The 26,781-nt window shown below is 40.5% G+C and overlaps 1 protein-coding gene across 1 annotated transcript in view; it reads right to left on the reverse strand.

Annotated features, from left to right (window-relative positions):
* Positions 1-809: 809 nt before the first annotated feature.
* LOC132958416 (neuroligin-1-like) overlaps positions 810-26,781 on the reverse strand; it is a 155,979-nt gene continuing 130,007 nt past the window's right edge. Inside the window, exons 3-4 of the mRNA XM_061031233.1 lie at positions 18,611-18,670; positions 810-5,544 (exon numbers count right to left, since the gene is read on the reverse strand). Of these exons, the coding sequence (XP_060887216.1) occupies positions 5,297-5,544; positions 18,611-18,670 (308 nt within the window). The 3' untranslated portion in view covers positions 810-5,296. The remainder of the gene's footprint in view (positions 5,545-18,610; positions 18,671-26,781) is intronic.

The raw sequence follows: 26,781 nt of genomic DNA on the forward strand, positions 1-26,781 counted from the left end.
GTCCTGCCCCCTGCTGGACTTCCATTCGGCTATAACAACCTACTCACTTTACATTATTAATTACTCAAAGGGTTCTGAGAGTCATCAAATGTATTTGATTCCACTTTAACTCAAATACAAACAAGGGCTACTAATTTACTGCGCAGTGACTATGATATAAACCAAATTAAATCAGTTGTATCAATTCATTTTGAGATTCTGAAATGTGCCTTGTGTTTCCCTGCTCCCTGTCCCTGTATGGTCCCTAAAGCCGGGGCTGCTTAGAAGTGATTGTGGTGCTAAAATAAAAAAAGGGGCAGAGTTAGAGAAGCACAGTGCCGTGCAGAGAAATGGATATTTTACTGGCCAGGTATATCTTAAAACAATCAGAGGCTTGATGAATTGGCTGAATGGCTGATGTATGGCTGGAATGGAAGGGGTATTTGGAGAAGGTTTGAGTCAGGGAAATGCACCTCATCAATCAGCATGATTAAAGGTTTTGGCTGGGCCCAAACAAACTCAACACTGTGGAGGGCCTGGCCTTAAAGGCACAGTCGGCTGTTTGGAAGTACAACAAACAAGCCCTCTGGAGGTATTGGATTCAAGTATTGGCAGTTGGAATCAATGTTTTGAGGTCTTGAGTGGGTCAGAAAACCACTATGGTGCATGTTGGACCAGTGGACCGATGTGGGTGCTAGATAGCGAGGTATCAAAAGCAACACAGGCCTTCAAAAATATAATGACATTCCCTCTGAAAGGCCTCATTTATCACCTGTCTGAAAATCTTAATAATATATTTGGATGATAGGACACTCGTTTAAGTAATTGACACAAACAAAACCATCCCAACGGCTGTGATTTTGGAGGAGTGACACAAAACAGATAGAAAGTCTTGCAACCCTTATTAATGACATTTTGACACATATCATTAATCTGCACACGGCAGAAACTCCTTATTTATTAAACACACACACACACACACACACACACACACACAAGTGGAAACACACTGACAGAAGCATACTATATACGTGCCCCATGGCCAAATCCATTGTAGCCAAGGCCCTTAAACAATAAATACAGCTTCACATCAGCAGCCCTGCATATTTAAAGCCACTAATGGCTTCTTGCAAAGCTTTGGCTCTAACAGAAACACAAAGCCAACACTAAGCCAAGGAGAGAAATCACTGGTGCGAGGGTAGGGAGTTCTGTCAGCAAAGTAGCATCCCCCAAGCCAACAGGTGCAGCAGTGGCTGGCTTGGGAAGGTTAACCACACACTTCAACCTACGGAGGCATCCAGGCCAGCTAGAAGACATAATTATGTGTCTGGGAGATTGTTAAAAGTTATAAATGAAGAAAGGATTCTACACCACGGTCTAGGAGGATTTTGGAAATTATAATTTTGAGATGAGTAATACGTTGGGGTTCCTCCTGGATACGGCACACCTTCATTAATCCATTCATTCTCATGCACGGTCAACCCTGGTTCCCCTAAAGACCTTTTTTTTTTTTTTTTTTACAAAGACACCAACATAAAGGACTTTTCATATGGTGGCCATTCACAAGTATTTTCAAGACCTAAAGTGATTTTGTGAAAAAACCTTTTTTCTGAATGTGAAAGCAGTGTTCAACATGTGATTCCAGATAACCCCTCTTGGTTCTTTGTTCCACTTTGACTGAGGTTTTTAAATCCCATTAAGACCAGTTCAAGTGTTAAAGAGAAGCAGTCAATGAATTTAACAGCAGAACAACATGATTGGTCAACAAGATACCTTAACATTACACTATCAGGTATAAAGCTTCATTGATTAGTCTGTGCATATACCAAATATAAATAAAGGCATAGTTTGCAGTGTTTTAGATATGACACATCTTTCTACTTTTATCAAAAGTATATATTTTTATAGTGTTCCAGCAAAATGCATGCATGAAGACAAATGCCATAGACATTCATAGAGTGAAAGTTTGCATTATTTTAAACCGTACTTAATAATAACATCAGAGAGTACGTTTGAAAAAAATCTAAGCACGGCTGGTAATCATCTAGTTAGTTATTATTTGGGGTATCCAGAATGCTGGGAAATACCTTAGAATTTTGAATATTATGGTATGACATTTTGCCCAATTAATTCACAGTTTAGAGGTTTCTTGAATTGGAAAATAAACCAATGTAATATAAATATGGAATATTTGGGGTCGATACCAATTTTAGAGAAAGAGAGAAAATTGCGATAAGGATATATATCAGCCGGTATCTGCCATGGATCTATAAAGAAGAAGAAAGTAAGTAAAGTAACTTAAATTTGATAAACCTAGTTATATCGGCACATAATAGAGATAAGATTAACCACCATTAGTCATGTGATATGCTAATATCGACCGCCCAATTTATCGGTCAGGCTCTAATACAAAGACACTTTAAAGCCCCAAGCCTGGATATCAAATACTGGACCAATCTTGATGATGTCCTGTTGGTGATAGAACAATTTGACCCACTTCTATAATTACACAGTACTGTATTTATAAAGGACACATTTTTTTTCTTCACTATCCTGGGTTCTGGGCTTCTAGGATTTTTAAGAAAGCTGTTTTTGCCAGTGAAGCTACTTAATGAACTCACTTGTACACTCAAGTCAAAACTGGATGACTGACTGGAGAGCCCAGCGGTTATGAGCCTTACACCCACTGTAGCTGAGTACACACTCTCTGCCTGTCACTCACACACACACACACACACACACACACACACACACACTCGTATGTTTGGCGAGGTAAAGCCGTATGCTTTTTCCCGTTGCCAGGGGGGTAAACACAAACACATAGAGTCTAATCTGGGAGCAAACAGCGGCGCCTCATGTTAACCAGCAGGGATACAGTTTCCCACAACGCCGTGAGACCCGCGGCACTTATGGGGGCTCGCACATCAGAAAGAGAGAAAGTGAGATATGGATAATAAAATAATTATAATCTGCACATGGGGATTTATTTTATTGTTTTTTCTGTCGTGTCTTTATAGCTTTTGCTTTTTTTCCAACATGTAATGTGAAAATGGCAGTGATGCTGGAGTTATTTTCTGAATGGTTTTCTTTTTTTTCCCCACTAATCCATGTCAGTATCTGTGTGTAATACTTTAGCGATTACAATTTAACAAAGGTCACGTTGTGTATCACGAATGTTTACAAGTTCAGCACTGTTGCAGCAAGGCAACAGCGGGGTTAGGGACTTAAATCTCATTTCTGATGCACATGCTCAGAAATTTCTCTTAAATTAAATGCAGGTATTTCTCCTTCATGCTCGCCACAATATATTGTACACAGCTCTCTTTTAAAAAATGTGTTCCTCCTGCACACAGGAGAAAGCATCCTGCTCCCCCATGGACGAGAGAAGGAATAAGTGGGTATTGAAAAGAAATGAATGATTGGTAATTACAGATGATGGAGTACTTGTTTAATATCCACTTGTGTGGTTTTGGCAGGGCTTGAAGGTTGCTGAGGGAGGTTGTCCATCCAGTCAGCGGCGGACTGACAGTTATATCTCCAAGAGACGTGAACTGCAATTGCTCCACTGGCGTCTATGTCTGGAACATTTTTATTTTGGTTCAACTTTCTTGGACCTGATTTTTTAGCTATCAGGGAAATCAGAGTGTTTTATCAGATCAGATACATGACAAAGTATCAGGATTTTTCTCTGATATTCAGGATTTACAATTTCAACTATATATACTGAAAGTCACACAACAGAGATCAGAGCCTGAACAACTGATTAGGGAATACAGAGCTACAGCAGACCTCCTGCAGTGAAAATAATGTCGTGTTTCTCCTGTTTTCTGCAATCAGCATCTCAAAGACTCGCCTTTAAGCCTTTATGCGCATTCTTTATGCACACGCTCACACAAATATATGCAAACACACACACAAGCCCCCCAAGACTAACTGTATTTTAGTTGAGTGAAAGGCGGATATTGTCCCATATCTTCCTTCTGCTACAGTTTAATAAGAAAAGAGAAAGAAATTAAACAAAAGAAACACATAAATGGAATCTGTGCCTTCCATCCAAACAAATGACAACATAATCTCATTCAGGACAGGGGCAGCGAACCTTTGTCTCTGTTATATGTCACGATATATATATACCTGCCCTCTGGGTAAAGCAGTGACAGCCGTATGCAGAAGGAAAGGAATGAGATTAGATAAAACAGACGAGGGAGAGGAACTGAAGATCAAGGAAGACATTGACATGATTCATTAAAAGCTACTAAATAAAAGAAAAGATATGTATTATTGCAAGTCTACTTTTGTCTTTGATCTTCATACTATAATATCAAGGAAGAATATCAACGAAGCACAGATTCATTTTCCAGCAGTGAGAGCAGACGTCAGCCGCAGAAACCAGTCCCGTCGTTAGCATTAGCAACGACGAATGAAACAACGTGAGGAGCTCATATTCAATTTGAGCAAGAAACACACTTAAGCTTCATGTAATACAACCAGCATTAGAATGTACCATATCACCATCAACAGAATGACCAAGGGTAGAATAATGTTAGAAAAGAAACAGCAATGCAGCAAAGAAACAATGTAAAGAAAACACCCACTATTAGTTTCAAGCTAAGCTAAAGTCATTGTACAATTCTAGCAACAACACATAGAATCACCAAGAAAGAGAGAGAGAGAGAGAGAGGGTGTTTCTAATGGTAACAACAATAAGAGAAGGAAAACAAAGTAAGAAGTCCCAATAGCATTAGCCACCATGCTAAGCTAACAGAATCACCAGTAAAGAAGGACAGAAATAAAGTCAGTTTAACATTAACTTCAAAGCTAAGCTGAAAGAATCCCCAATAACAAAAGGAAGACATATTGTACAAAGGCCTTATAACACTAGCCTCTATGCTAAGCTAATTGACACACCAATAACAAAAAGAAGACATATTGTATGGAGTGCTTATAATGCTAGCCTCTATGCTAGGCTTATAGAACCACCAATAACGAAAGGAAGACATTTTGTAAGAAGGCGTCATATCATTAGCCTCTATTCTAAGCTAATGGAATCACCAATATCAAAATGAATATGTTTTGTAAGAAGGCCCCATATCTTTTTACTCTATGCTAAGCTAATAGAAAACCAATGACACAAGGAAGACATGTTGTACAAAGCACTGATAACAAAAGCCTCTATGTTAAGCGAATAGAATCCCCACTAACAAAAGGAAGTTATTTTGCTAGAAGTCCTCATATCATTAGCCTCTATGCTAAGCTAAAACCGCTCCAAGAAAGAAAGAAAGAAACTAACAAGTCCCAATAGGCTATAGCTGCCATGCTAAGCTACTGGAATCACCAATAAAGAAGAACAAATGTAAATATATAAGCAAGTCAACAATGGCTGTTCATCACACTTTACAGCAGGTTCCTTACCTAGGACGCCCAGCCGGTAGTTGACAGTTATGACAATCACATTTCCATAGCTGGCCAGGATGCTGCCGTCAAACATATTCCCAGTTCCTTCCATGTAGGAGCCCCCGTGGATGAAAACCATCACCGGCTTGGGGCTTCCACTCTCCCTGATGTCTGGAGGGAAAGGGGGGAGGAAGAAGAGGAAGAGGAGGAGGTGGAGAAGGCAGTAGGACTGATTAGATAACAAATTGAAGGTGACAAGCAGAGATGCAATTTTAATACTTTTTAAGGGGGGGGGGGGGGGGGGGCTTTTGCCTCCCCTTTAATATTTTTTTTTCTAAATTTAGTCATCTTGGCTCACTGGCTTTTTCAACATGGAAACCTTGTTAGTTTGAGGCGTCAAACCGTTCATTTTTCAACATGAAGGCAGTGACATGTTTGTGTTGATTGCAGAACGTTGCTTTATTTATTTATTAATCCATTTTTGAATTTCATATAGGTGTTAATGAAACAGGATAGCCAATGTGTCGGGTTTTAATTTTCCTCCAGGCGATGGACTGTCAACATGTAAGAGTGGCAATCTAAACTGTCATGTTGAGGTAAGACGTGTGTGATTTATCCGGATGAAAATCTCATAATATAAAAAAGTGCCATATTAGGTTTGACGATTTTATGAAAAAGCGATGCTTTATTAAAACTTTAATTTGAATTCAGGTTAGCGCTTCACGGTTGTTTCGCTGTAGGTGAGTGTTTGCCTTGATTTTGTGAATATTAATGTGTGAGTGCACTTACTGACAGCTGGGGAAATTAAATAGAACCAAAAACTGAATGGGACACTTGCCTTTAGAAATGATTAAAAGGGTTCTTGTTAGTGTGATGGACAGAATGTTGATTTGGCTTTTAAATCACATCTGATTTATTCCCATAATCACACTATAAAACAACATTATGAGAATACATTTACAGTAGAAATCTAGTTTTGATGCCATACTGCTTCTTCTTTTCGTTTTAAGTGTAGTTGCATCAGTCAAATATGAGATCCGAGGAAGAAGAATGGCGAGCCCGCTGTTAGGAGCAGAATTAGCCGCATTAAACTGTGTTACATTTGGATGATTAGGGTGGAACAAAGCAAAGGGTGTACTTTAAAGCTTTAGCCCCTGACATCGTACGAGCTCGGTTGTGAGCAAAAAGGATGAGAAGACTTGGAGAGATCTAACAACATGCTGCAACCCGCGTTCAAAACAAGGTTTTTCGCTTTCATCTTCTGTATCCCTGAGATGAAGCGTTTCATCCTACTTCCTAACCTTCTCCATCAGTACATGCAGCCGCGCACATCATTTATCCCCACTGATGTTTTACCACTGAGGGACTCCCGTCCAGAGAGAGATCAGTGAGTCTAGGCGGAATTAAAAATTAACCAGGCAGGGAAACAGAGAAGCGTTACCTCCGAGACAAGAGAATAAAAAGATGTCGAAAAGTGAGCGGGGCGAGAGAGTGAGTGGCAGAGCGATGGTGTTTGTGTGGGGAAAGTTTTCCCACAGTGCGTTTAGAAGCACTCACAATCCAGTGGGGAAGACAAAATAATGCAAACACCGTGGGGAAACATTTCAACCCTGAAATAACTCTATCAGAGTGATAGAAATGAAAGTGACTTTATTTATAATATTCACACGGTGGCTCTTTTCCTCTGACATCACTCTCAGGGGTGGGAGCTCAGATGATGATCCAAGTAATATACTAAAGGGATTCTGGGATTTTTTTATTTCATCTCTTTCTGGTTGAACAACTATTAAATAACAATAGGTAATGTTAATCAGGCCATATTTCACAAATGACATATTTCCGACTGTTACCCAAACACTAACATCTTATTGACGGCTTTGACGCAATTCAAGTTAGAGTAGGTTGGGGTTCAATTCAGGCGCTGCATGTGTGTTTAAGGGCCCATTTGAAGACCGATTGAGACATAGCGGCGCGACGAACGTTGTCCCGAAGGCTTCTTCAAATGTGTTCTACTAAAGTTTCTTGACATCGGTTATACGTAAGCTTGTTCCGGTGCAGCTTATCCAGGTTGCTAGGCGACAGAAGTAGCGCTTGGTTACGTAAACAGGAAATCCTCTGTCGACCAGATCATACCAATTCAGTTCAGCCTGAGTGTGTGTACACTTCCTTCAAGCCGTGTAGGGACGAACTGCACATCTCAGTCGCCTGCTTGTTGTTTTGACGTTAGAAGACTTTTAAAAACTGCACTTTCATACGGTTTATTTACTAAACAGTTCACACCTGTTTCTCTGAATGTAGGAATTTGACATAATGAGTGAGAAAACTTCCTTACTAGTCTGCACTACTCAGGATATTTTGCGAGCACTTTGTGGTGTTAAACAGGCTGACACATATTTAACAGCTGTTTTCCTTCATGTCAAAATCCAACATTTGGAGAAAACAGTGGTATACTGGTTAGTAAATGCACCTAATGAGGATCTGTTTTTACTGAAAATACTTTTTAATTCAACACAAGCAGCAGAGCTGGGCAGCATGACTCTTTGCAGAGCGTATTTTTCAATCTGTTCCCTGTTGTTACCTAATGAACTCTTGTATTTTTGTATTTAATGTTGTTCACGGTGTATGTTGTTTCTATTGTCTGAGTGTATGTGCCTGTGTTTCTGATTGTTTTTTATCTTGTGTTCACCTGGCTGCAAATCAAATTTCCCCTTGGGGATGATAAAGTTGAAAGTCAAAGTTGCAGGCATGTTTCTTTGTGGCTTGGAGGAAGTGTATTGGGGCCAAGCTGTGAGCAGTCAACACAGACTACAAAGGCTGGGTCCTTCTTCTCTGTACGGGTCCTCCCCTTGATTTGGGACCCAGCTATATGATCAACAGTTGAGAACTTATTTGAGCTGCATCCTGACTGAATGCTTGCTGAATGGTTATTAACTATGTGGCTTCTTGAAATAGGGCTGTATGTTTTATGAATCAATCAGAACTAAGTTAAATTCATATATATATTTGATCCCCTCCTTTAAATGATTCACCACATGAAAAAATAAACATCTAAAAGAATGAAGGTCACATTATCCTTGTGGTGAAATCATTAAGCTTCCCATCCTGAGCCTGACATCAGATGACACGGCAGCCATGTGAATAGAGTGGATTTATTTGACTTTTTTTTGTGTGGAAGTGCTGTTTGAAGCTCTGTACTGTAAATTATAATCATCCGTACCTTTTTGATAAACATGAAACTTTGATTTAATTACCTTTACTTTATTTAACTTTGATAGATGAACCATCCCATTTACCTTTCCTTTGTTTGAGAAAAGATATAATATCCATTATGCAGCAGGAATCTGATGGAGGAAAATACATATTGCAGTGAGTCTATCTATCTTCCAACTGCAGAAATTGGTTTCTCCTCAACCTGGACTTAAACAAAGACGTAGCCTTAGAAGAAAAAAAAAGCTCGATTGGCAAAATGAAAATGGGGTAAAGGAAGACGAAAATCTAGCGGGAAATTAAAATGAGGCCTGTCTAGGTAAAACGCTGTCTCCTTTTGTGTGTGTGTGTGTGTGTGTGTGTGTGTGTGTGTGTGTGTGTGTGTGTGTGTGTGTTTGTCCTTTCCTGTTTCTCTCAGTGCAGAGCTCATTACATCACTTCTATCATTCTCTGTCCTTTGTAGTGTTTCTTTTTTCTTTTTCTCCTTTAGTTGTTCTGCTTCCTCTGTCGCAGCAGGCAGTGGCCACAATGTAGCGGCACATCATAACTCTCCTTGGAGGGCTTCCAGAAACTTCTGACACAAAAGGTCAGGGGATAATGGTAAGGGTGTGTGTGTGTGTGTGTGTGTGTTCCTGTGTGTTCGTCACTGTACGGGGACTGTACGTGTGAAGCCTGACAAAAGGAGAGGAGGGAAGACAAAAGGCACAAATGATAGGATAATGCTGACGACTGTTATACTTTTGTCTACCATGATGGTAATGTGTCGATGATAATGCTTATTTAATTGTGATGATGTCGATGATGGTGACAGCCATGGCAGTGGTGGAGGTTGTCAATGGTAACAGAAAGTGATGTTAATGTTAAAAATGACAACAGCAGAGGAAGCTTTTATTACAAAGACAGTGGCGGTCATACTGACTGTAATTATAAACTCCATGGATGATGATATTACAACAATGATAATTAATGTTGGCAGCTTTTGATGATGGCAGCCATGACTATGACAATGATGTTGATAACAGTTATGATTCTCATTGTAATAAAACAATGACAGTGATTGTTATTGTCACGAGAAGGACGAGGAATTATATGGTTGAGGATTGCATATTGTTATGGCAACACTGTCCCTGATAGGTTGTAGTGCATGGCTGTCAAGCGAAGAGAAGGGGCGGGACTTCCTGCCTGGTCATACAACCAATGGGATGGGGAGTCTTGGTCTTGATTGGCCGAGGCGGGGAGGTGTGCAGAATTTGATAACTGTGAGTTATCTCGTTGGGGAGTTTGGAGCTGAGGAGAAAGTGATGGCTTCGCTGTTTCTTTTTTTCTGTTGAATTATTGTCACGTTTTTTTTTTGTTCTAAAAAATGTGAGCTTCCATCCAACATGGAGGAGAATGTGTCGGAACCGAGAAGTGTTAGCTGGTCGAAGCTACAATGCATCGCAGTGACAAATCGAAGACTACAACAGGTAGGGTCCGCCTCCCTTACCTTTAGCTTTGGAAGCTACATGCTAATATGCCACAGCCAGCAGATTCCTGGTAGCCCAAGACAAAAGTAAATAACGCAGGGTTGTGTTTGCAACGACCATATAGATCTTTATATGTTCCTGATCTCAAAGTCTCAAAATCCTTTAACTCAAACACAATGTCGATGATTCATCAACACATTCTCACTCCAATGTTTGAAATATGTTTTTCTGCACCTGACTCATACAACATCTTCTTGAGGGAAATTAACTTATACCTTTTGCACATTTTAGAAACCTAATCTTAAACCTCCAAACCTCTGTTTGTAACTGTTTCACATAAGTATGTTTATTTTATTGCATTTTTGTGCTGGCTTAATTATTTTAGTACATTTAAGACTTTTTCTTACACTCTAGTACTTACTGTCTTAGCTTCTTAGGAAACCCAAGTTTGTTGAATTGATCAGTCTTCTGTTTTGTTCATGATTGACTCCATGCCATTGTAAATGAGGGTTGCCCCTCAATGATCTTTCTAGTATAAAGGTTGAATGAATATGGCAGCTTGGTTTGTGCTCCTAAATGAGAACAATTAAAGTTACCCTTTTGTATAAACTTTTGCATTTGTGCAAGTTTCATTCGTGAAGTGAAGAAGAAACATGGTCCTCCGACGGAAATAGTCCCAGTTTGGTTATGTGGAGCCATCAAAACTACTGGGTTACTTTTAGGAAAGATCAAGTTTTGGGTCATTCTTGCCTTTAATGGACATGACAGCTGACGAGAGAAGAGGACATGTTGGGAGAAGAGAGTGGGTGGATGATTTGCAGTAAAGGGCCGAGGGTGGATTCTAACCCACAGCTGCTGAGACGAGGACGACAGTCTCTGTTCATGGGGCTCGCGACGGAACAGCAAGGCTATCTGACACTCCTAAGTATGAACTTAGATTGGTTAATACGATAACTAGCAAAGGCTTTGTAGCTAACATGAATTATGGAACGAACGTACATCAAAACAATAAAGTAAGAAAACAAGGCTAGTTGGGACCCTAAAGAATCAGAATAAGAAGCGCTGGGCGACCATCCAAGCCGCCATATTTGAAAGAGCTGGGAGGGATAATGGGCTAAATTCTCATATTCATGCACTCTTTGTGAGAGCTTTATGATATTACACTGTTTGTCTGTGTACAAGTGCTCTCAAGTATTACATGAATATATTAATTTCTGCTGCAGCCAGACACATCCTGGGTGGCTGTTCAAACCGCTTCTTCAATGTTCAGCATTTAACTGAAGGTCGGCAGTAATGAGGTGAGGTCAGGATGAGATTGTCTTGGCTGTGTTTGAGCATTTGATGGATTTACCTGAATTTACCTGGATTTACTGGCTGAAACAAGTCCCCGTGTACACTGAACATGCTGTACCTTGAGGGGTTTATGTTTATGCAATCCAGCTCGCTCTCAGTTTGATTTCCTGGCACTCTTCATTGGACTCCGCTGCAACACTCAGAGCCAAAAAAAATCCTCTAAACATGGGTCTCTCCCTTCTTTCCCCCAAACTTATCAATTATTCCTCATTTACCGGTTGAGGAATCTCTTCTCTTTCCATCATCCGGTGCATGAGGCATTACAGCATAATAACGTTTTGTAATGTGTATATGTCCTTTTATCCGTCTGTTTGAAGTAATTATATGATTTCAGTGGTCAGTAAAGGTGTTTTGAAACATATAGGAACATCGAGCTGTCCTCTAGGGTTTCTTCTACTGCAAAGAGCAAGATTAAAGCTTGCTTTTATAGAAGAGCTAAAATGAGATGCAATCTGGGTAGTTATTCGACCAGCCAATCTTCCCAGTGTGGAGAAGGGAGAGTTTGTTGGCGGATAGGTACCATACCAACATGGAGTAGATCATTGCTTCCTTGAGGATGAGGTTAAGATCAAAGAGACTGAGGTACTTTAGATTTCTCTGAGCAAACCCAGAGAGACGCCTCTGGGCCATTGCAACAACTTTGGCATCCTCTCCGTCTGCCCGTGTGTAGAAGACTTATCAAACCAGCAGCAGACACAAAGTGCAGAGGTTTCTTTTATTTTATTTTTTTTTTTTAATCTTTTGCTGCAGGGAGTAAAGCCATGGGGACTCTGGGGGTGACGGGAACAAGAAACAAAATGAGACCCAGCGGTGAACAGCAATTGCGATGCTTTCAGAGGTAATGCTCCTGAGTAATCAGTGCAGCTGTGCTGATGGCGCTGATTAGAGCACACATCCACAGGCATATGGAAAGTGGCACGGTATGAAGACTTGATGGCATATTTACTCCTGCCATATGAAAACATTTTCTGCCATTTATATCATTACATTACACTGACAAACAGGAGCTTTTTAAAAAAAGAAAATATGTCAGACTGATGTATTGTTTTGGATTTATTTATCACATAAATGTTCATTGGTGCTGCTCTTATTGGGTTCTTCTTCTTGATAACTTATTATTGACTTAAATGGGAAATAAGTTTTATAGTCTTTTTTACCTTTTTTTAAAGGGGTTAAGGTCACGGAGGACATAACAGCTGAGACAGATGTTTACATTGGCTTCTTTGAATCCCCCACATTTTACTTTATATCAAAAGTCGGGAAGCACGATGATCATATTGGATTTCTTTTACAGTCTGATGGACGCTAGTTTTGCTAACTTTGCTTTGTGCTTATGTTGATATTTTTCCCTTTTTCACATTGGCCATTATGTTCCTCCCATAGAATAATAAATATATTATTATGTTTAGAGCCAGACCTGCTTTTTCCTCACCTCCAACGAGAGATGTTCTGTGTTAAAGAGAGATCCTTCGTTAAATTGAGATTATTGTTTATATTGTTCAGTCCTGATTGCATAGAGGAGAGTAGCCTTTTCTTTGGATTAACATATCTCCTGTTTTTCTGTTAGGGAGTTAGGCAAGCCTGTATGTTCTTTTCTTTACTTTGTTTGAGGTAAGGTAGTTTGGGTTTCAAAGTAGATGTTTGGTTTATTATTTTGCCCGCGCTCTCCCTGAAGTTTAGTTCATATTTTGTGTTTGCTAAATAAATAGCACACTGTGAACTGTGAAATCGTTGTTTTGTGTTTAATCATTGGGAGTGAGGAAGGAGAGGGTCACTTTTATGATACGGCTGGTTTCCCCTATGGCTGGTAGTAACAAGCAGTGATGCACACGCACATGCATAGTTACTTTACTGTTGAGTGACCATCTTGTCTTCCTTATTTATCTTATTCACAAGTTTTTGATAATAGCATCTAAGTGATCATCGCAATAAATGTGCATATCTTTACAGATTGAAGAAACATCCAAGAAAGTTGTCAGCCAATATTTCAGGATCTGATTTTTTTTGTCCCGGTATTTGTCCCAAAAATCTCGTAACGGTCCGCCCCTAATTATTTCTGACAACCATGATTATGTACAGAAAAGTACTCGAGCTTATATGACCTGTAAAATATGTCATTCATGATATTAATTTTTGGGTCTTCTGTATTCCTGCTGATTTTGATCAAATATAAATCACTCCATTGTCCTTTATGTTAGGGGAGTGGTAGAGAACTTCATGTCTGGGACATGAAGTCAGGGCTAGGTCCCAAACGTCACCAGCTGGACCCCCTGGAGAAGCCGGATGTGACAAGGTAACACATTCCCTGGTTGATCTTTTATCATCCTTTCCTCAGCTCACCAGGATTGTCCTCATGCTGTCAGCAAAAATCTATATTCCTGTGCCCTCCACACTCAACCTAATATATCCATAGCATATTGGAAGATTAATACCTTGCAGCTATTGCCTCATAATACTTTATATAGGGTACCAGGGGCCCCATAAGAGCCTTGTGGATGCGGCCGTTCATGGCGACTCCACATCTGTATATCCACTCTTCACCGCTCCAGCAATATTCGCTGTCTGAAAAAAAGAAAAGAAAAACGGCGCTTCCGACAAATCCTCAGCTCTCGGGGACTTTCCTGTTTACATCTCTATTCCCAGCACAAAAGGATTACAAACCCCAGCTTTACAGAGTATAAAGAGATCGTAAAATCCAAGATATGCTGAGCGGGCGGGGTGGAGAGGTTAGGGGATGTCCTCGTTCAGTTTGCATCTGCGAGGCGACGGATGGTCAGAGGTTAAAAGCTTCAAGAATGGCTGGGGGGGAAGACGACTTGATCAAGGTCTGCCTGGATGGGGCTAGTCTGTGTGTGTGTGTCTGTGTGTGTGTGTGTGTGTGTGGGGGGGGGGGGGGGTTCTCAAACATATTTTTCTCTATATTAAACTGGATTAGTTGTCTGCCCCGCATCCTTTATCGAGATAATACTTGGAGCTTGCTGGGATTTCTTGAATAGATCTATGTGAGCTGTGTGACTTTCTCTAATCTTATTGGTGTGTGTGTGTGTGTGTGTGTGTGTGTGTGTGTGTGTGTGTGTGTTGCTGTGTGTGTGTGTGTATATGGAAGCTCTTGGAAAAACAGCGTGATGGCACAGATCAAAGGGATCCGGATGGTGTTGAATCTTATTTGGATGTAATTGCTGTTTACTTCGTCACATTATACAGTAGAGGTGCCTTATTAAGACTTTCTGCCTGTCATTAAAGTTGCGGTGCAGAAAGCCTTGAGGGGATACGAATCTATCTCAGGGTTTTTTCTATCAAGGACATTTTTTTATCCTTAATATGACTTTTCAAAGGGCTGCTTGTTTATGGAAACATCGCTCAGGTTTTTTTTTTTTTTTTTGTGTAATAGAGATTAATGGACTTCCAGTACCCTGTCTTAGCTTTCAAACAGCACTTTATTTAAATATCTCGAGGAGGAATTGTAATGTTTAAACCTCATAGTCTTTGAGGCACAAGGTCTGGATCCCTCATTCCAATTTATTAGTATATCCCCAATACTCCTAGGATTGAATGTCTTGGAAATAAAACATAATGTGAGAAATATACATTTCTTGTTATTGCATTGTGCCTGTTCTCCAGGGTTTTTAGTCATTATAGAGCAAACACCTTAATATGGCCATTTGATTTAGTGCCACACATGTTGTGAGTTTCTGAATCAGGCTACAGATAGACATACGTAACTAGCATTCTGTATGTACCAGACATTTGCACTCTGTAGGTGCGTCCTTTTATTTATTTGAATTTTTAATTTTTTTGAGTCTTGTAAACTAAGCACGCTTCATAATTACGTAAATCCATGCATGTGTTGTATTACGACGTTGTGTACAAGAGGTAACCGTGCTCAGGCCTGGTCAGTCCTGGAGCAGTGTGAGTGCAGGCCAGCGGGGGAATGGAGAGGGTGGGGGGGGGGGGGGGGGGGGGGGGGGGGGTTGGTGATCTTGCTTAAGCACAGTACGGGACAACTTTGCATAGTGTGAGTGCGCTCTAAGCCTCCAGTGTGAGGTTTCTCTCCTGCTAAATCATCCATCCAGTGTTTCTTACATTATATTTTGAGAGTAATCACCTCAATCAGGGTTTGGACTTCTTTTTTCTAAAAATGTAAATCGACAGTGACGGCAGAGACCTTTGCCTGAGGCTCGATCCCAGATTGGAGTTTGAGTCGGAGCATAATGCACATTGACAGAAACGAAAAAAATCTTAGAGGCAGAACTGATGGAGAAACTGGTATGTTTGCAAGAGTTGATTTAAACCTGAGTGAGCAAAGGCAAAGAGGTTCAGAGAGGACCATAAAAAAGTCAAAAGTTTGATTGTTTGTCTCTGTGCTGACAGCTTTCTACCTGCATTTACTGACCGCTAACTGACCTTCGTTTCCTTTCATTTATTATGAGGTGTGATAGACATTTGCACAAACCGGTCGTATTGCGCCTTCCTGCACAACCGCAGTGTTTGCATTACTTATTTTACTCTATATTACTCTATACATGGCTTTACTCCCTGCAGCTATATATACATATTAAACTGGATTTCCCCTGACAGCAGTACTAGTGCCGTTAACTAGCTTTCTTTAAGTTTTACAAGTTTTATACGACATGTATACGCTATATTATAGTGCTATGTTTTTTGCACTAAAACCACAAGTACTAACTCCTTATATACATGAACAAACACACTTGGCCATAAACTTGACTCTGACTCTGATGAATGCTTATACTTCATAAATATCCTGAACTTTCACCTTCACTAAAAATAACACAATTTTTCTCTCAGGCCTTTGGTAGTTGGTGTGTGTGTGTGTGTGTGTGTGTGTGTGTGTGTGTGTGTGTGTGTGTGTGTGTGCCTCTGTGAGTGCCTGTTGTCTTCCATGTGTGAGTGCAGCATGATAAGGACAGAAAATGGATTTGATGTATCTGTGCGTTGTAAGGGCAATGAGTCAGTTGTTTTATTATCATCATTATTATTTCATTTTCAGTTCGTTGGAGTCTTTAATATGTCTCTACTGCATTTGTTATTTTTTCTTCATAATTGTCTTTCAATGTTTTTAATGTGAAGCACTTTTTTTTTACCCGTGGAATTAAATGTGCTTAACAAATAAAACTGACTTGACTTACGGTTATCATTTTACAGCTGTTGTTACATACTAGATGTAACTAGATTTTACACAGAATTTATCTCATAGTTTTAAATAATTCAACATTGTTGTCTGCATTTAATGTTCCCAGGATTTATATTATTCATTAAAACATAAACAACCTGATCAAGTGCATCACTGATAATAAATGACCTCCAAACGTTAGGTCACAAAGGGCGAGGTGTAACTGCTCATCAACTCCACACGGTTTGGAGGAAAAAGAATCCATTAGTGCTGAGAGGGGATTCAGGGAAGCTGAAGGTAACGTAAAGGGGCATTGTGCATTGTGTACACCTTGACTTTTGATTGAATACGTAATTCAAATGTTTTTCTTCTGTCAAATTTCAATGTCGTAATTTTTACTTTTAGATCTAAACACAGAGATGTTACTTTGGTTATTACGAAAGCCCGAAGCGGACATTCATCAGTGCATCTGAATTAACTCTTGTTTTCTCCTGTGACAATAAGTACATTTAGCAAATTTTTTTCAAGATCTCACCAAGATCTCTAATTAATGGGTTAAATTCAGCCATTTTATTCCCGGAGCTGGAGGAATGAACTGGCTAACATGGGAAAACCAGAGTTGTTATTCAGAGATAACGAGATAAATAAGTCAAGATCCTCACCTGTTATCACAGGAAAATGGAGGAATACAAAATGTATGGATGTATGTCCACATATGGCTTATGGAGAAATGAATGAATGAAACATGTGTAGTGTTTGTCATTAAGGTTGTTGGAAAGGAAATATAGTAGCCGAATACATCTTGTTCATCGCTACAGGCTTGTTCAGCTACATTAAAATGAACAAATGAACTCTGCTACCCGTTCCTAACGTGATCAGACAGAACGATATTAGCTCCGTTCTCCTTCCACGTATGGCTCCCGTCTGTTTCTCACAGTAGCGTTGTCTCTGTGAGGATTTTAACTCAATGGATACGGTTATGTGTGCCTCCTCTGTCTGTCAGAGTTGCCTTTTTAAAATTCAAATGACGGTCTGCTGTGTAAGCAGTCCTTGGAAATCATTGTATTGCCAGAAGCCACATGAGCTGGCCATGAAAATTGCCATGCGAAAAAAGAGAGACAGTATTCATGTGCTGTTTAGATTGTGTGTTCTGCGAAAGGAAAAGCCTTCAAATGGAGAGCCCAAACGTTCCCTTAAAACCATAATGACAGTAATGTCACATGGAATCATCTCCACCCAAACGCATCCTTGTTTGATTGTTGCCAAGTCTGTCGCGTCTACTCGCCAATCCACACTTAATGCAGCAACTGAACAACTCATTTGGCAGCCTGGGACTCAGACTCTGAATCCTACAGCCACTGCGGGTTTGGCTGACCAGAAAGTTAGCTTCACACACTGGTGTGCAGTAAATTAGCTCCGACTTTGCCCTGTAGGAGAGGAAACCATGCCAGGAGAGATAACAACCCACACATCTTTGCAGCAGCCATGGCTGAGGGACGCTTACTCTTATTTTCGTCAGTATTTTCTTGTTGTTTTGCTTTTAGCTCATCATGTGCTTTGAATATTGGTTTGACGCCCCAAAAATGTTAACATGGTTAATTGTTAGTATAGGTGCAAGCCAGTATGCCAGTATTTGATCTTTTTTACATAGTCAGATTTTTCTTTTTTTTTAACAAGACGAATTAAAGGAAAAAAAACATGCAAAATGTGTTAAGAGCTAGCTCAAGGGTTAATGTTCACTTGATCTGCTGGTGGGATGCAACATAGAAAAGGAACAAAAAAACAAAAAAAAGGTAAAGGAAACAGCAAATCCAAGCAGAGAGTCTAAAGTTAAACGTATTAATATCAACGAATGGTGGAAGACATGTAAACTTTATAGACACCAAGCTGAGAAGGACAAAACACATCCAGCCCAAAAAGAGAGTTTACGAGTAAAGAGCAAAAAGAAAATGTCCATCACGTTCAAAAAAAGGACAAGAAATTTAAGAAAATCAAAGAAGATAAAAATTGGAGGAGAAAGGGTAAGTTGGATTCCCTTTGTCATGCAAATCAGTTTGGCATCGAGGGGAAAAAATACCTTCGTCGTCCGTGCGGTCATTATCACTTAAATCATCAGTGTGTTTCTTTGTAAGGGGACCTATAGGACCAAGAAGGAGAAGATGAAGGAAAACAGGGTGATCAAGAACACACAAAGCTTTCAAAAGATGCTCTCAAAAGATAAGAACGTATGTCAACAATTCATCTTTCCATAGCCCCCTTTTTTGTTTTGTTTTTTTTGGGGGGGGAAAAATCTTCACAGTCACAAGACTGGGTAGCACAATGTCCACTTCACATGTCTACAGTAGGACTTCACTGTATATGCATTTAAGAAAGTTTTTTTAAGGAGCAAGAAAAGAGGGGCTTTTGGAAAAAAAAAGAGGTGAGAAAAAATATTAGTTCTCTGTTGAAAATGAAGATTTAGCTGAGGCTATGAACCTCTTAGGATCAAAAGACATACACCTTCTTTCTGAAACAGTGCATACACAAAACAGCAATTATACATATCAAAGACATTTTGTTAGCATTTGTAAATGATCACAGTAGCAGAGAAAAAAAAAAGGCAGAGGCTGGAAGAGAAAGTGATTTTTTTAAGAACAAAGAACATAATAGAAGCATGTGACAAACTCCCCCGGTCGTATTTTTAGCTCGTCTACTGTGTGTGTGTGTTTGTGTGGGTGTGTGGACTAATACATGCACACTCAGTTCATCTAGAGACCGCATACAATGATTTCTGTTTCCCTTCCTGTCTCAATTATGTAAACTAAGAAAACCACAGGGGAAACCTTGAGCAACATACGTAGGTGAACATCCAATTCAGAAGTAACCCCTGACTGTAAAGAAGACAATGAAACCATCACATTCAGTGGCATATGGCTGATGCACTTTTTTAGTCAAAGATAAATAAGAGGGTCAATACCAATCTATATGCAAAACAGGGCATTAGCCAGTTAGCTTAGGTTGGAATACGGACTTGAAAAATGGTAAGCTAGCAAGGAAATGATAGAAACTTCTGGAAGTCACTGTTCCAAAATCTAAAAGTGTATGAAGTTACTCAGGGAGCTTTGCTGGTAAGCAGACTTAAGTTGTGTCCTAAATAATGCACTCGTCCATGACTCCTCACTTTGTCTCGGTAGTGAGCTATATAATGAGCTCATTGGCACAAAAAAAACTCCAACGTCGGACAATTTTGTCTACGCCATTGCAGTCACAAAACTAAAAAAGTGCAACTCGATGTCTGCAGGTGATCAATAATACCTGTAACTAACTGAATGAATTTCAGTGGTCAATGAGCATACTTTCAATGCTACAGTGTTCGATTGAAAGCGAGCCGAGACCACCTCTACTATGCGACCTCGGCTCGTTTTTTAAATTCCACATTGCGGTGCGAATGTTGCGTTCACACATTAACCTGACCAACTTGTTAAGTAGCAACTTCTCCAAACGATTCCAAGTTTGAAAGCACCCATAGTTTATTTCGAATGATGCAATGATGTTTGTGATGAATCATGTTTGCTTTTCCTGCTTAGCAACAGTCAGGAAGTCCTTATGCTAAGCTAAAGGCCCTGACGCACCAAGCAGTCAGCAAACAACTAGTGGCCGACTGTGGAATGTGGCGACAGAGCTGGACGCACCGCAAAAACAATCGCTCATTGTCAGTCCAACTAGGCCTAATGGCCGACGATCTCCTTGGTGTGTCAGGGCCTTTAGCTAACCGGCTAATGCATGCAGCCATTATGCAAATGAGTATCTATTAACTGGTGCTCTGTGGTTTTCTTAGATTGGCTAAAATGTCAGAACTTAAGGCAGCTATAAGGCAAATACGTGACTTGTGGGGGGGGGGGGGGAGTTGTCAGTTGCTTCTTTACTAAAAACCAAGAAGTCATCATTTCAATGCAAATAACTTTCACAAGAGAAGACATAAACACATGCCAGCTCGAACAAAAGTGACAAAGAAACCCAGACACACACATGCACACTCACTGAAGACACACAAAGAACACCCCAGGAGATACACACAATTGCTTCAGAAACAGATCTGAAAACATGCAGAATAACAAGGTGTGCCAGCAGGGTGCATGACAGACAGGAAGTCTGAATAATATATCAGCAGTGTTGAAGCCTGCAGACACACACACACACACACACACACACACACACGCACACACACACTCTCTACACATGTAAACCATCACATCCACAACATGGGATGCCACAGGGCTTAAAAATAGCCATCTACAGATGAGGAAATGACCGCTCTGATCCTTTTCATTAGCCACAGCAACAAATAGCCAGCAATTTGATGCAAATCAGCTTCAATTCCAGTAGATTTTTTAAAAACTGATAGACAAGTGAAAGTCAACAGGACAAAGGCAAAAAGCTACTCTCTGTTTGGAGGTGGCTTTAAAGAATGAAATGAAATCTCCAATGACAGTGTCGGTTTAAAAAGCACATCTGTGTATTGAATAGAGAATGGGCGATGAATCACTCGAAAAGGTCCGAGAGACTTTTAGTCAGAGGCTCATGCTGATGAGTAATAATTCCTCCATCATTCACCATCCTGCTGCTTTTATTTCAAGGCCAACCATTCCTCTGCAGGGACTTTAAAGAGGAAGCCGGCTGCCTGCATATCATTCTGTCCTACAGCAGTCTCCCAGCCCTCTTTTGTGAATCTGACAAGCAATTTGATAAGCAAGAGCTGACTCGCACTTTCTATGTGCTGAATAAGCACCAAGACGCGAGGAATCGCTTCTTTAAAAAATGTGAAAATGTCTTAGGAACACGGAGAGTGCGCTGTCGAGGGATGTGTTACCTGTTTATAGAGTCTATGCACAGAGAGATCACTGTCAAAGCAAAGCAGAGACTTGTGTTAGCCTGTTAGCTCAGACTCTGCTGGCCGATAGATGGCTCTGTACTTATGCATACACCACACATCAAATAATGTGGGTTTTTTTATGCTATGGATATTAGCGTCTTAAACTCCCTGTCTGCATATCTTCACATGCATGTGAGATTAGCACTTATCTTTTTGTGCATTTTGTGAAAAAAGGATTTAGGATATTTTAACACAAATTTGAGCTGTGCAATAACATTTTTCTGACTCTTTCCTTGTTACAAAGCGACGTGGTGCCCTTTTTCCTTGACCTCTGACAGCTCCCCTTACAGCGCTGGACTCAACATTTTTTTAAAGGAGCAATATGTAATTCTGCGACCTAGTGTTCACAATGGGTACTGCAGTGCAAATTCAAAACATGGAGAGAGCAGGGAGGAGTGGGAGGGAGGGGGGGGGGGGGGGTGCATGCAGTTTGCCATGTCGCGAACAATGAAGCTTCAGTGTTTAGCCAGCTCTGCATCTGTCTGTAAACCTTTCTGCGTTCTAACCTCTCTCCATTTTTCAAAAGAATCTCCAATATTGATCCTAGTTTGAGCACGTTTCTGCTCGTGGAGTTTATTAGAAACATGCAGAGGCTTTTTAGGTCAGGTTGAATCAGTTCGCTTCCATCGTTGCAACACCTGTTGGTTTACCGTTTGCCTGACAAACCAACGAGAGGGACGTCCAAACAGCTGTATTGACGGTGCTTTAAAACCTTCTCTGGTCCAGACAAATCCAGAGCATTTAGGACCAGAATCTAAACTTAGAAGGAGGACATACAGGCTGCTGCATTGTCTTTTGATTTAAGTCAGTAGATAGCTTACAGATTTGTCCTTTAAAGTGTAAATACAAAATCATTTTCATGCTGCCCCCTGGCATTTCAGCATAATTTGTGTCAGATAATTTGACCTACTGATACTGTCCTCATTTAAACTTTACAACCTTTTATGGTATCGTTAATACCAAATATCCCCAAGAGAAGTGTAGAAAAAAAAAGTATGTTTTTCTGATGATGTAATTGCATGAACATTTGTACCCGCCTTGTCTTAACGTCTACACAGAGTATTGTGGCTCTACTGTGCTTGAAGCTTGTTCGGCCTGCTTGGCTACCTCACATGTTGGTTTTTAAAGGTATAAAGTGGAGATGGGAAGTTTGAGGATGTCAGAGGTCATGGCTGTGCTTGTTAAAATTGTTATGAGTAACAAAAAGAGCCAGAACAAGCCTCTGGTGGTTGGTAGTGGAAACATTTTTTTTGCATTTGTTCTCTCAATTCGATCAGACATGTTGGTCAGAAATCTTCATACTGACATCCGTTAACACAATGTGGTCAACATGGATGGCGAGGTTGCTGACTGTGATATCATACAAGATAAATGCACACATTAGCATGGTTTTATCGGGCACTCAAAAACATACTGTGCACCAAAATATGCTTTGCAAACTCCCAGCCCTGTGAAATAAATGGGTACAGAGACTGAAACAGAGAAGAAGTTCAAAGTTGGACTGAGTAACTTGACAAGCAGTGAGAATAAAAGTATCAAAGTCAATGTGACTGATGTGGAGGCTGTGTGAGCTGCACATGTGCTGCTATTACAGTGGCATGTTGTTTGACTGAGGGTTAGTGGGGATCAGAGCAGACAAGACAGCTGCATGACAGCTCCCATCACACACACTGACAGACAGACAGACATGCCCTCACACACAGTCACACTCGTACACTCATGAATACCACACACATACAGAGAGAGAGAGAGAGAGAGAGATATCATACAGCAATCAGGTGTCAATTGTAAACTGCCCGGTGACAAGGAGGCCCCCGACACTGACCTGAACTCCCCCACCTGTCACTGAGAGCATACCTGTGTGTGTGTGTGTGTGTGTGTGTGTGTGTGTGTGTGTGTGTGTGAGTGTCTTTCCATGTGTGTGTTTGTGTGAGGGGAGCACATGCACCCGCACTGGTGAGGTCTCAGCTGGCATCTTCCCCGATCCGTGATTAGGAACTTGAAACTTTTCATCTCGCTCTATACGACTCTGTGTGTCTCTCTTCTGCTCAGACCATTCTAATCAGATTTCTTTTGGATATTCCTTACTTCTCAAATTGCCCGCAGAAAACATTTTTCTTAAAACTACGTGAAGCAAATGCTACGATGTATAGCCTAGATTCTGTGCCTGCACTCCGGCCATCTTCTCAATAGAGTGGCTGAGCTGCCTGACATTTCCTATGGCTAAAATACTTACTAATGGACCTTTTACAACCCCACTTCAAAAGTGTACTGTTCTATCCCTTTAAGGCATAATTAGCGTATGTTTTTTTTTTTCCTACAGGTTCATTTGTGGGCTTTTATGCCTTTATTTAGAGTGATAGTGGATAGAGTCTGAAATCGGAAAAAACGAGAGTGGGCAATAACATGCCGGAAAGGAGCCACAGGCTGGATCCGAACCCAGGCCGCCCACCTGGGGGAACACAGCCTCCATACATGGGGCGCACACACACCAACCACCAGATGCCAGAGCATTTCTATTGGTTGCATTAAAACTATTATAGCTACTGAAGTGGGTTATGGTTGTATACTGAAAGGAAGATTTCAATATGAAGTGTTGGTTTTGAGATGTCAAAAAAAGATTCTTACATCTCACATCAAAGTAAATTTAATGAAAGAGCCATGTCCCCATGTTCTGCAATGTAATTGGCGTGTGTGCTTTGTCTTATCGGAGTGATTGCGACAAAAAAGAAGTGATACTTACGAAACCCTCCCCGTTGTATGAAACATAAGTTCCTATTTCATGATTCTAAAGTTTTGGAAATAGCACGTGTACCTCCTTTATCCATCTGTGATTTCTATCTACCTCTCACTTCAGCAAATTTCTCTGCCTCGGTCTATAATCTATACTCTACCTTTGTCTTTTTAGAGTTGCTCTGACTCCTCCTGTCTGTCTCCCTTACCTCTCCTTATACCTTCCTCTCTCCTCCATCAGCATTGATTGGAGACTGATGAAGAGGAGTTTCACGCTCTCTGACACAGTGCAACAATCCATGATTCAAAAAGCCGACTGGGAGGCAAGGACAATACACACACACGCACACACACACACACACACACAAACACACTGAACCCTCAGGCTTTCCCCATCTCCTGGATGAGGTAATTATTGCGAGGAGAGTCCATGCATCGATCGCACATTCAGCACAAGAGCTATCCATACATACATATTGCTTTCTGTATGCATCAGTCAAGGTCTGCAGCAGCATAGAAACACAGCGGCTTAATCAATCACCAATGCACATTAAAAAGGGGATCTAACAGAGCGCACGGCTCAATGAGCCAAATAGGTAATCTACTACTGACCTTGGATAAAATCCCTACAGGCTGTAAACTATAAATACAGAATCCATTCCCCAAGGTAAAACTGGGAGTCTAATGCACGTCTGCAAACCATCTGATGAGGGGGATTAACAGACACTGAGAGCAGTGAGGAAGCACGGGGACTGTACTTCATGGAAGTGTGATGATGGGGCTCAGGTCAAAATCACAGTTTGAAGAGAGTCTAAGAAGACAGGGGATGTATTCAAAAGGTGTGTCAATAAAGGTTGAACATGCTGAAAAGTTAAATGACTTTAAGGGTAGTCCATGGACTTGGTCTTTCTCCTCTGTCTTTACTGTTTGTTTCTTCCTCCTCTTATTTAACTCCATGTCTCACCAATCAGGACTGATTGAAGAAATATGGCAGCTTGGTCCGTGGCCCAACACATCACAGTAGAATGATCTAGGTGTCCCTTTGACATCAGTTTTGTTCTGCAGCAAAAGTTAGCTTGAAGTCAGCTAATTGAAGGCTCAGACTTTCAGTGGCAAAGCTATTGTTGATAGACAAGTAACAGCTGGTTGGACTTGTTGGGAAACATTTCACATTTTATGAGTTTTTGTATTGTTACACTTATCTAAAATGTATGCAATTTAATTTTAACATAATGGCGTCACGTTCGTCTTTGTCTCCTAGATTGTAGTCTCATTGTAGTCCCTGAATGCCACCCCAGGCTTTTGCAATCTTAATTTTACGTCTCTTTACTTCAATGATACAGCAAAATATTTCTAGAGCATCATACTTAAGAATAACCCTAAAGGGGTAACTACACCTTATGTTGACTGTGGGGTCATTGACCAACATGTGATATATATTTAATGTGTTGGGGGTGACAATGGGCTGTTGGGCTGTTTAATAACAAGAGTGTGAATCAATTTTAGGTTCAGAAAAAGTGCTCAGAACTGACACTTGGCAATTTGATTTGCCTCAGTTGTTCTGCTGCACTCATCTTCAGAATACTTTTATCAGTTTTTACAAGTTTTACAAAGTACTTGAGGTGTTGTTTTTGCACTTCTGCATCTGATAAAAAAGCCGGGTACGTTGCAGGACTCGACAGAAGAGAGCAGCTAATCCGCTTAAGAAAAGTACTGTGTCAATATTTTGCAAATTACTGTTGTTGAGTGCTGTCAACAGCTTTCTTGTTTTTTATTTCCAAGTATAATTTTTCCTGCATGCACGATTGCGTGTCCTTTACAAACTGTGTTGAATCATTTCCTGCATCCTTGACCAAATGCCCTCATGCCAACAAATGTAGCACTACTGCCATTTTTTATGTCTTCTTTTTCTTTCTTTCCGACATTTTCCCCCGAACCAAACAGTTTTTACTGCAGGGAAAGCGTCGTCACATAAACAGCTACTCCAGATGCACCTCGTGTTTCGAGCTGTTTGTTGATTCTCCAGCCTTTTGAAATGGATACTTTACATATATGAGCAATAAAATTGAAAGCATCCATCTAAACAGCATTGCTTTAGAGGACGGAATAATGCTGCCATTTATCCAGACAACTGTGAAACACAATGTGTTCGAGGTGTCTGGGAAATGACTAAAATATGTCATGTAAATGGGAAAATGTGTCCCAACATAGATCATAAGATTATGCAATTGTAAATGGGAGTGTGTGTGTGTGTGTGTGTGGGGGGGGGGGGGGGGGGGAATGATGTATTAATATACCAGAACATCATCAGGCTCTTTGCCTGCAGCATATGTGGAAGGATAAGGCAGAAGAGACATGACATTAGGGTTTTGAGATTTACCTCCATCAGCAGAACGAAATGTATAAATGTATAAAAAGACACAAAAAAAGTGTTTTATGATGCAGAGAACCAGAATCTGATTTTAAAGTATCACAACAACTGTACTGCTGATGTTATCAGGAAAAGATCCTGTAGCAGTCGGCGAGAAAAATAAATGCCTCTCCATTGCCTTTCATATGAACTTTTTATTCCGTGGGTTTGTTTGTGCAGAAACAAGTGGGCG

The sequence above is a fragment of the Labrus mixtus genome, chromosome 3 (genome assembly GCF_963584025.1).
Source record: "Labrus mixtus chromosome 3, fLabMix1.1, whole genome shotgun sequence".
Taxonomy (NCBI): domain Eukaryota; kingdom Metazoa; phylum Chordata; class Actinopteri; order Labriformes; family Labridae; genus Labrus; species Labrus mixtus.